The following is an 11,535-nucleotide window of genomic DNA, read 5'->3' as shown; positions in this document are numbered from 1 at the left end:
GTTGCCTCCCTTCACCTCCCTACTGGCAAATTCCAAAGCACGGTTCAAGACTCTGCAGACTGCTAGTCGTCCCCAGCTCTGTGCTCTTCCATCTTTTATACCATTGCGGAATTATTGCCTGTCACGTGGTTAGCCAGCAAGGCTCCCCAGCCTCCACCGCAGCGAGGCATGGTCACATGACTAAATCCTGGCCAATAGGGTGTGAGCAGAGGTGAAATGTACACTTCCGGATCCACGGCCTTGCTGCTGTGCTGCGTTCACCCACCCCTTTTCTTCCTGTTTTCTCCTGCCTGCTGGCCTGAATGTGATAGGTTGGTGGGAGCTGGAACAGCGTTCCGGGACCACAGGATGCTAGATGGCAGAGCAATGAGGGAGCACTGCTCAGCTGGGGCTGTGACGAGAGGAGGAAATAAACTTGTGCCTTTTTGGCCACTCGTGTTTTGGGTCGTGTTACCGGGAGCCAGGAGAGAGAAGTGGTTGAGAGCCAGACACCCTGGGTTCAACCCCAGGTCCACCACGTCCCTGTCAGCGTGACCTTGGGCAAGTCACTTAACGTGTCTATAGCTCAGGCTCTTCACCTGGAGAATGCGAGTAATAAAAATACCCACCCCGGGCTGCTGTGAGAACCAAATTTGTTAATTCCACGTGAAGCGGTTAAAATGATGCCCGTGAGTATTGGCGATTGCACCAGCTGAACCTAGCGTCTAATACGCAGGCTTTCTTCCCTGTATCTACAGCACCAGAGCTGCTCTAGAAATAGTCTGAGCTGAGTTGAACGGACACTAATGCTCCTCATAGAAATACAGGAAGGGGTTTAATCAAGTTTTGTGTACGGTGGAAAAATTAAGTTCAACAGTACTTATGGACCAAAGAGCGCCTTTTTTTTTTTTTAACACATGGGACTCTTCAAGGTTACTGCCCTTTATAGGTAAACGATTCAGAGGGAAAGAAGGTGCCTTTTTCATTATCGACTTCTTGTATTAAATTGTGCGAAATAATCTTCTGTGAGATGATTTGTACAGATTTCCTTCATATATTTTTTCCTGATAATAAAACAAGGAGAAAAAGAAATCAGCAAATGCCTGACTTCCTAAACATTCTACTGTTTAACTGGTGTGTTAACCCCAGGATACAGAGTGCATTCCAGCCCTACGAGCTAAAGGGGGAGGAAGGGGGCATTGCATCACTGCTGATTAGTTTAGCGACCTGCGCACGTGAAATGTGGGGATATCTTAGAATTCCATGATTGTTAAGACATTTGCTCATCCCATTTGATTTCTGTGAGATTCTCTCTTAATTCTCCTTATTTAGGCCCCCAATGATGGACCCACCGATAAACAGACATTGGAAAAAATACTGGTGGATCCCCTCCGAGTTCAAGCCAGAGCTTGATGAATAGCTAGATAAATAAGTAAATAAATAATGGGTTGGGGTTTTTTTAGTGACAAATTCACCTACTGATCTGCATTTGACATCTTCTGTAGCTGGAACTCTGAACTACTCCTGGGGCCTTTCTGAAATGAAGAAGAGGCTCCAGACTTGTGCCCAGGAGCCCCTTCCTCTCCCCGGAGAGCCCTCCCTGCAGTGGGCAGCTGGCACTGTCCTCCCCCACGTCTGAGCCAAGCAGCCTCCTCCCGGAAGCCCACCCGGTGCCCTCCCCTGGGACTCCTGGTGGCCTCCGTGTACTCCATCACCAGCACCCGTGTCCGAGCCTGCTGGGGTCCCCCAGTGCCCAGGTGAGGACCGTCCAAGGAGGGGTGTTTACAGGTTGAGGGCACAAAGGAATCTCAATCCCTGGTCTGCGCGGGGACCAATGGTTTCCTCGCACTTAATTTCTGGCTTCTTAGCTCTGAGTCCTTCTTCCCCTTCTCTTTACCAGGAGGCTATGCTATAGCCCCAACCACTGCTGCTACAGGGCCTCTGGTGAAATACACCCCAAGGGTCCTGAGCCCTTGGGTGGGAAGGATTCAGGGAGGGTGAGCCAGGGGTCCAGGAAAGGACGGTGCCTGCTCTATGGGCCCTGCACGGCCCGCGCCTACCCCCGCCTTCCCCGAGCCTGATTCCCTCGATGATGCCCCCAATTCCCACCTGCCCCCCTTGACCCTAACCTGATCCCAGCCCCCTCTGCCTGCCCTCCCCACCCGTACCCCCATCTCCCCGCTCCCGCCCAGGCCCCCGCCTGGCACTGACTGCGAAAGCTGCTCCTTGGCCAGGCTGAGGTTGTTGCAGTCCAGGGCTCTGCGCAGGTCACGCCGTTGGCACTGCTGCTGTCGCTCAAGCAGCAAGGCGGCGCGAGCCCGCTGGACCCTCTGCCGGTCCCAATCCATGTCTCGCTGGCGCTCTTCTTCCTGGAGCCTCTGGAGAGAGGAGAGGTGACTCACCACCGCCTGTCCCCAGCACAAGAGCCCCAAGGGGATTGTCTCGAGGAGCCGGCCTTTCATTTTACAGATGGAGAAACTGAGGCCCAGAAGGGGGCAGGTAGGTGAGCAATGTCATGCCGGAAATCAGAGGAGACCCCCCCCCCACCTGTCATCATGCTGGTGGCCCAGGTGATTCCCCCTCTTGGGAGGCCTTGGCTGGTCCTCTGAGCCTGAAGGGACAGCAGAGTCTCAGTTCCAACAGTGGTTCCCAGCCCAGGGCTCCATAAGCAGGGCCCACGGGTGTCAGGTCCTCTGCATCTGGGATGCTACCAGTGGGCAGTGGCACCACCTGGCTGGTCACTGGGGTCCTCTGGTCACTTCTAGAATGTGCTGATGCCACAGCCCCACCCCGGGACAATGGCTCAGGATCTTGGGGGTGAATTTCTCTGTGCTCTTTACAGCAGAGTGCCTTGAAAGTATCATCTGCACTTGCTGTCTCCTGGCCCTCCTGCCTGTTCTCTCTCCAGCCCATTAGACAGGCTGCCACCCCTCCACCAAAGAGGTGACTGCCCAGTGCTGGGTCCGGCATCCAGTCGGCAGCCCGGCAGTGGCACTTGACCCAGGGGTTCCCACGCTCCCTCTGAATTCACCACTGCTTGCATCCCTCCTACCTCTCTGGCTGCTCCCTTTCAGGCCGCTTTGCTCTTTATAAATGATGGGGGTGGGAGGGGAGGGTCCCTCTGTCTACGCTCACTCCCTTTGTGATCTCCAGGTTCGCTGCTTTAAATACACTCAGTGCAGTGATGACTTCCTGTTTATGTCTCCAGCCCAGATCTCATTCTGAGCCCCAGACTCTACATCCAGCTGCCTGCTGGACTTTACTTGGAAGTTGTGTCAGAAAATATAACTTGTCCACCAGTAGCCATTTTTCCTTCTTTCTTAATAAAAGAATCACCAGCACTTCACTGCCTGGAATAAATACTACATTTCTTCTTTATAGTTTGGGGCAACCTAGTGACTGAGTTGTCCGACGAAATATAAGTGGAAATGTCTTGTGAAACTTCTAGGAAGTGTCCTTAGCGTTCTTACCCCTTCCTTCTTCCTGCCAGCTGGAATATGCATATGATGACTGGAGCTCAAGCAGCCATCTTGCACTAAGAGGTGGGAACCAGGTGATGAGGATGGCAGAACTTTAGTCAATGGTCGTGGAGCTGCCATACCAGCCCTGGGCTGTTTTCTTAAGGATTTAGTCTACATGCAAGAGATAAAGTTCTATTTTCTTTAAGATGGTGTTATTTGGGATTTTCAGCTGAATCCTAGCAGACATAGATATCTAAAGAACATTGCACACAACATATCCAAAATTGTGCTTGTGATTTCCATTCTCCCATGAACTTCCCTCCTGGACTTGTTCCTACCACCATCTTCCCATCTCTGTAAGTGCCAACTCCTTCCTTCTCGTTGCTCAGGCCAGGATGCCTGGAGTAATCCTTAACTCCTCTGTCTCTCATATGCCATGCCAAACCCTTCAGCCAATTCTGTTGGCTCTAACTTCCAAATACATCCAGAATCCGACCACTTCTCAGCACCACTGCTGCCAGCGCCCTGGCCTCAGCCAGCACCATCTCTGACCTCGACCATCAGCCTCCCCAGTGATCTCTCTCCTTCCTGCCTTATCCCCCTAAGTCCACCTTCAACACAGCGGCGGGAGGGATCAACTGTGAGATCCTGTCTCTCCTCTGCTCAGAACCCGCCAGAGCTCCCCATTTCGGTCACAAAAAAGGCAAAGTCTTCCCCAGTGGCCTGCCAGGCCCTCAACCCTCCGCCTCTTGGACCTCATCCCACCCTCTCCCCTCCCTCCACTCCAGCCACCAGATGCCTCCTTCTCTGAACACGTCAAGACGGCCCTTCCTCAAGGCCTTTGCCCTTGCTCTTCACCCCGCCTGATCGTCCTTTCCGCAGACACGTGCGAGGCTCCCTCCGCACCTTCAGCCCTTTGTTCCAGAGCCATTGGTCCCCTGATGACCCTCCTCACGCCCAGCAATCTCAGCTTCTTCCCCAGCCTCCTGCCCTCCCTAGCACTTGTCCTCCTCTCACTAGAACACAGACTCCTTGAGGGCAGCTTCTAGGGCCGAGCGTGACAGTAGCTATAACTAGATGCTTGAGGAAGGTGGCAGGGAGCACAAGGCCCCATCTGAGGGCTTGCGGGGGACAGGCACCAGCTTCTCCTGGACTTGCTGTTTCTGAACCAGGCGGATGTGCTCCAGCTGCTCCCGGCTCATGCCCTTCCAGCGGTTGGGGACCACGCGATGGGGCCCGAAGGAGCTGGCTGCCTGCTGGGGGTTCTCCGAGAGCAGGTCCCCACGCAGCAGGTTGGAGATCTCGGCCAGGTTGTCCTCTTGGTCCTGTTTTTTCTGTTGGATTTTCTTTTCTGCTGACTCCAAGGCCTGCTCAGGGCAAGATGTTAAGGGAGATGCTCTGAGCGACCCCGGTGGGCCTGAGGCACGGGCTGACCAGTGTCACTTGGGGCCCTTGAAGGAAGAAGCTGCTCAAGGGCACCGGGGATGGGGCACTTGTCAGGCATGGATGTGGGGGGGCCCTCAGACCCCCAGCTGCCTGGGAGATGCTGGGCGAGTGGACTGGGCTCAGGGGACCACTACCTGTTGGTCGTGTGCGTAACGGCTGCACGTCTCTGTCTGCAGTGATTTGCCAAAGCAGGGAGCTGCCTCCCCCTGTTAGGCTGCCATCTCCCCTGGGCTTGGCCTCACCCACCCCAGGACAGGGCTGTGTACCCCTCCGTGTGGCCCTGGTCACCCTTGGACGGCGGCGGGCCACAAAGAACAGCCAACCAAGTGACGCACAGCAGTGGTGATTTCTAAAAGGTGCTCCCACTGCCTGCAACCTCAGCCCCAGGGACAAATAAATTCCTGGCCGAACCCCTATTCACATGAGGATGATAGGTGGAGGGAACGGGCCCTGGCTGTGTGACCTGGAGCAAGTCACCTCCCCTCTCTGGGCTGCAGTTATTTCTCCGTAAAGTCAAGAGACGGATTAAGAGACATTTGTCAGTATTACCAGTTCTCTTTAGTAATGAATGGACAGGGCACTTTTTGAGGTGCCCACACACAGCAGGTGCTCACAAGGCCAGCTGAACTACGTTACATAAGCCCACGCCTTGCAGCTGGACAGGCTGGGATTTGAATACTGGACTTGCGGTCTTTGGAAGTTCAGTATTTGAATCTGCCAAAGCAGCTCAGATTAGTACTTAGGCATCCCAAAGAAAGTCAGTTCCCCACTCTGAGCCCACTTCTTTATCGATTAAATTGGGTTAATCACGCCCCTCTGAAAGGGTTGTTGAACACAGTGACTAATAAGAGCAGCCGATTGTTGCAGGGATTGAAAAGAATTGCCGGGCTTCCCTGGTGGCACAGTGGTTGAGAGTCCGCCTGCCGATGCAGGGGACACGGGTTTGTGCCCCAGTCCGGGAAGATCCCACATGCCGCGGAGCGGCTGGGCCCGTGAGCCATGGCCGCTGAGCCTGCGTGTCCGGAGCCTGTGCTCCGCAACGGGAGAGGCCACAACAGTGGGAGGCCCGCGTACCACAAAAAAAAAAGAATTGCTATCATTGATGAGTCAAGGAGGCTGGGGCACGCCGGGGAGGTGGCTGTGTGTTTGTCTTCCCCTCCAGACAGAGCCTGGGGTATACACCTGGTTCTTGTTGAATTCTTTCACAGCTGTACAAACCGCCCTTCTGGTGGTGCTTTCCAGATTCTGTAAATGCTTGGCTGTTTCGTCAAACTGCAGCCTTGTCTTCAGGTAGAGATCCTCTGGAAGGAAGCAAAACGCAATCAAACCTTGCGTGCCTGCCCGGAGATCCTTCCGAGATGTGCAGAGCACCCTGCGGAGTAACTGTTTCTCATCACGGCCCCATCCAAAGAAAGGGGGTGTATCGGAAGGCTGTGGGAGATTGACATGAGTCAATTCAAGTAAAGCTCTTAGATGGGTGCCTGGCAGTGTTAGCAATCACCACTGTGGCCTGGTAATGTCTGCTGTGGATTGGTAATGTCTGCCGTGGAACCAGGGGAGAGGGGTTTAGAGGGCAGCATCGCAGGAGGTAAGGTCAGACTTGTTGGTCCTTGAAATAAATTTGGTTTTTATTGAGTAAAATGAGAAGGTATTGGTTTTGAGCAAAGGATCCAGCTTAACTTTTAATGGGATCATTCTGGCTGCTGGGTTGAGAAAAGACTATAGAGAGACTAGGGCAGAAGCAGGGAGACCAGTTAGAGGTTATTGCAGTGATCCAGTTGGGAGATGCTGACTGCTAAGTCCAGAGTGGTAGTGGAGGACATGGTGAAGGTGGTTGGAATTTGGGATGACTTGCTGCTGGACTGCGTGTGGCATTTGAAGGAAAGGAAGGAGTCAAGATGACTTGGGTTTGGGCCTGGGCAACTAGAGGAATAGAGCTCCCATTGATGGAGGTGGACGGTCAGGTTCAGGGGATGATCAGAGTTTCTTACTGGACACGAACTGATATAGGCTGGACCTATGTCTTGCCCACACACTGAGGGCCGGGAGCGATGCTGAGTTACCCTGAACTCCAGCATCCCACTGGGGCCCGGACAGAGCACAAGCTCAGAAGGTGTTTCCTGCGTGATGAGCACGTGGCTGAAGATGCTTAAATCCTGGAACCCGGGTTCTCATGTTTCTTTCTTTGGCCACGTAACATGGCCAAAGTAACATATTGGTGAGACTTAAAAGACAAAATGAAACAAGAAAAAAAAAAAGGGGGGGGATTGTTTTGTTGAAGAAAGTATTGAGACCCATTTGTCTTTTTTGTTCCATTACCTGCGCATTTTTGGTTGGCGCGGGCCATCTTCCATTCCCTTTGCTGTTGCAAGGACCATTCCCTGTTTTGTTCCTCTTGGAATTTCTTCCTCTGATAGAAGTTTAAATCCTCTCCCATGAATTTCTGCATTCCTGATACTGTATTCCGAGCATCATTATCTGACTGCCGGGCTGGAAGATCTTTCTTAAGGGCTAGGGGGTCGGAGAGGTCAAATTCACGGCGAGTTTCTGGCTTCTGAAAGCTCTGTTGGAAATCGTTGATAGCTTTACAGAGATTTTTCCTCTCTCTCCTTTCCCGGTCTTCTGAGATGCATGTGATCTTGTCATTTTGCCTCATTTCAGCAGCTAGAAGAGATACAGCTTACGATTCAGAGGAAAGACATAAATTTGAATCTGAGGCAGGAGATAGATGGGTCCCAAGCTAGGCCTTTACAGCTGGCCTCCCGTGTACATTTCATGGAGCTGGAAAAAGTGGGCGTTGGGCCAGACACTAACAACTAGTCTCCTGTTTGCATTAGGACATAGATGGGCTCCAGGTTAGACATTTAAAATCAGCCTCCTGTTTGCTCTCCGAAATGGAAGTAACAACAGAAACGAGGTAAATAGCCAGGCTTTGTCTCCTGAGGACGCCCGAAGATAACAGTCGTGGCAGGAACAGAGAGGGGCTAACCCTTGTTTGGGTAAAGGATCAAAAGGTCACATATTTCCCATCCTTGAGGCAAGGGAGACATTGCACATGCGCAGAAAGGCTCCTTGGGGGTCAAAAAAGGAGGGGGCACCACTCCATAACAGGTGATGCTAAGGCCGTCCCATAGGCCTCTGGGCTGAAATACCATCTTGCAAAAAAATTTGCGCACGCATGTTGGGGAGGGTCCTAGGGCAGGTCACGTGTGGAAAAAGAAGCCAGATGATTGGCCAAAGGTAAACAGACCCGGAAGAACTGCCCTATATGAATGACGTCACCACCTCTTTACTGGGCCCCTCCTCATTAGGGGGGACACCCACACCCTTTCTCTCCCCGTGTGCATCTCTGCCCTGCTTCTGTCTTAACTAAGCAAACTGTTTCTCTGTATGCTCTCCCACTTGTTGTGCTGTGTCTCTAATAATAAACTTTGTAACTGTTTTTACAGTTTTTGCCTCCGTGAGAAATGCATTTTTCACTGGGGGCAAGAGCTAGGGGGTGTGGTGACTAGGATTCCTGCTTTTCATCCAAGCTCCCCAGGTTCAATTCCAGGGCAGGGAATTAAGATCTTGCTTCACGCCACCACTCACTGCTGCCTCTCCAAGATCAAATACACTTAAAAAATGATTTTTAGTGATTCTAAAAGTAATCCAACCTTCCAAAAACTTAACACAACCATTAAAGGATTAGTATTCTGAATATTTAAAAAGCACCTACAAATCAACTTAAAAAAAAAAAACAATAAACAGCCTAACCAAAAAGGGGGCCAAGGAGAGGAAAAGGCAAATCAATATAAAGAAACCTGAATGATCAATAAACTTGTGAAAAGATCATCAACCTTACAAGATGGGAAACATCCAATGAATTGGAGAAACATTTCAAATGCAAATAATAGCAGGTATTAGTAAGGATGTGGGGAAACAAAGATTTCTCGTTTACTGCTTGTGGGAGTGTAACTTGGTACACTTTTATAACTTTGGAAAGCAATTTGCCAACATCCTGTAAAACTGAAAACATACATATACTATGACCTATCAATTCCATTTCTAGGTACACCAGGGACATGAACATTGGGACATAATGCAGGACAGTCATTAAAAAACTGGAAAAAATCTAAATCAGCCACCAGTAGAGGAATAAAGAAATTGTGGTTAAAATTCATATGACAAAATATCATTAAGCAATTAAAATGAATATTCTGTATGTAGATCACCTATAAATTCCAAAAATAGACTGTTGAATTTTTTAAATGTTGCAAAAGGATACATTCAATATAACATCATTTATGTAAAATTTTAAAACACACAAATTTTACATTGTCATGGATGTACATACCTAAATAGTACAAGTACAGAAACATGCATGGGAATGATCACACCTCTGAGAAGGGAAGAAGAGGAAAATGGTAAGGTGGGGGAGAGCTTTAGCTATGTCTGTATAACATTTAATTTTCAAAAAGCATGCTTAAGATATCTAAATCCAGTTTGGCAAAATGTTCATATCTTGTCTGGTGGTGGGTATGTATATGTCTGTCGCGTCATTTTTGTACGTTTGAATTACTTTTTTAAACAAAAAATTTAGTGAAGTATAGTTGACTTACAATGTTGTGTTAGCCTCTGCTATATAGCAAAGTGATTAGTTATACATACATATATTCTTTTTCATATTCTTTTCCATTATGGTTTATCACAGGTTTGAATTACTTTAAGCTAGAATTTTAAAAGGTAAAAGGTTTAGAAAATATGAAACAGTATAAAGAAGAAAATCAATTTCACTCATCATGCCATCACTCCAACTTTACCACTGCTGACATTTTGGTATATTTCCTTTCTGTCTTTTTCTAAGCATATTTTTATGTATTTTAAAACATATATATTTATATATGTATTTAAACTTAATTGATAACCCACTGTATATACAATTTTGTACCCTGCTTTTTTCTATTTAAAAAATCTTTACAGTGCTTTAAAAGAAATTGCTAGACATGATGGGGGAAAAGGAATACTATTTGAGTATTTGATCGAAGAGCCGGAACACTATTATTTGAACCATATCTGGTTCTGAGTCAGCTCGGGGGTATGAGCGCAGGAGCGTGTGTTGTCTACTGTAAACAGCTGTCCCCGGTAGAAGGTCTTGAACTTTTTGGCAGAAAATGTGTGTGTTTAAAGTTTTTCATACCCAGTTTTTTAAGAAAACAGAGAAAAACATACATTTATCCTCACAATATATTTCCTACAGCTCACATAGAATTCAATAGCTGTTTTTCTTTTAAGTGAGGAAGCATCAGTGCATTAAGCTAATTGAGCACAAGAAATTGTGAAGTTTTAAAAAGAGGAAGAGCATGAAAATTGCAAGTTTTTACATATGTGAGGAAATGTGAACTGGGGTCGAAAGGCACACAGCCCTGAACCGCTAGATGGCCATTCAGGGAATGCTCACCAAAGGCTTCCTGTCTAGCTTTTTCAGTTGCTTCTTTTATCTTCTGGTCACAAACCTGAACATCCCAGGCTTCTGTGTCTCCCTGGGAAAGGAAAACAAAGGGAATTAGAGCCAGATAATTTGATTCAGTTGATAACAATCCTACTGTAAGTCAAATCTTGTCATACCCGGATGCTTTTGCTTATAGCTGGTTCTTCAGCCTGTCTTAAATTTCCCTAGAGCTTCCTTCTCCCCTTCTCAGTCAATAGATCCTCATCCTCAGAACACTGTTTAGGCATCACCTCCTCTGGGGAGTCCTCTCTGATTTCCTCTCCCAGCCCCAGTTGGTGCTCCCTGGCAGCCTTTGCTTGCCTCCTTCACAGCACTGACTCCACTGCATTATAATGTGACCATTTTAATGCCTGCCTCCTCCACTCTGGGCTATGAACTCTGCAAGGTCAAGTATTCCCTTGCTCCTCATCTCCTGGGCCCAGCTCAGGCTTGCCACAAAACAGGAACTCCACTGGCATTTGTCAAATGAACGGACTGGAGGGAATTCCTGGCAATGTAGAAAATCCGGCTCAGAGAGAGGAGAATCACGTTCCAGTCTTTGGCCGTTAACTCCAGGCAAGCTCTCTCCCCGCTGCAGGACTCAATTTGCCTGTCTGACAAGGGACAGGGAGCATTATTTGGTCTGTTAAGGTCTCCTCCATCCTCAGCAAAGTTAATACATGGAACAAATCTTCCCGGCAAAGCCTGGAGCCGTCTGCAGCTGTGCCTGGATCAAAAGTTTCATTCCAAGGGTTCATCACCTCTTGTTTCCCGCCGCCCGCCTCGCTCGCCCCCAGCCGCTCCTCCACATTCCCTCCTGGCCCCTTTCCCTTCCGTGCCGGAGGGTCTCACCCCGATGATCCTGTTCCTGGCATTGAAGATCCGTTTCTGCCTGCGCAGCTCCGCATATCTCCTTTTGGCCAGGCCGAAGTTCTCCTCCAGGTCCTTGAGCTGCGCTACCTCCATGACTGTGAATCGCCAAGAAATTCTAAGAGGTTTTTAAAACATGCGAGATTAAAAGAAAAGACAACAAACATAAAACAAGCTCAAGCCAAGCGAGCCTGGCTCCCTAGGAGATTGGGCTGGTGGGATCTGAGCCTGCTCCAGAGGTTCTCAGTCCGGCCTTTACCCACCGCGCCAGAGGCGAGGAGACCCAATTTCCTCGGAAACAGAAACAAC

General features: G+C 49.3%; 1 protein-coding gene across 1 annotated transcript; it reads right to left on the bottom strand.

Moving 5' to 3' along the window:
• Positions 1-674: 674 nt before the first annotated feature.
• On the bottom strand, positions 675-11,322 carry RIBC2 (RIB43A domain with coiled-coils 2; the record flags this gene model as incomplete). Its single annotated transcript, XM_082849472.1, has 7 exons — positions 675-1,043; positions 2,191-2,357; positions 4,580-4,807; positions 6,069-6,187; positions 7,206-7,550; positions 10,327-10,408; positions 11,209-11,322. The coding sequence occupies 7 exons, from the start codon at positions 11,320-11,322 to the stop codon at positions 965-967; spliced, it is 1,134 nt and encodes a 377-aa protein (XP_082705598.1). The 3' UTR covers positions 675-964.
• Positions 11,323-11,535: the final 213 nt, after the last annotated feature.

Source organism: Leucopleurus acutus, assembly GCF_964270905.1.
Source record: "Leucopleurus acutus genome assembly, chromosome: 11".
Taxonomy (NCBI): Eukaryota; Metazoa; Chordata; class Mammalia; order Artiodactyla; family Delphinidae; genus Leucopleurus; species Leucopleurus acutus.
The sequence above is the reverse complement of the archived record's forward strand: the minus strand, read 5'-3'. Positions and strand labels throughout refer to the sequence as shown.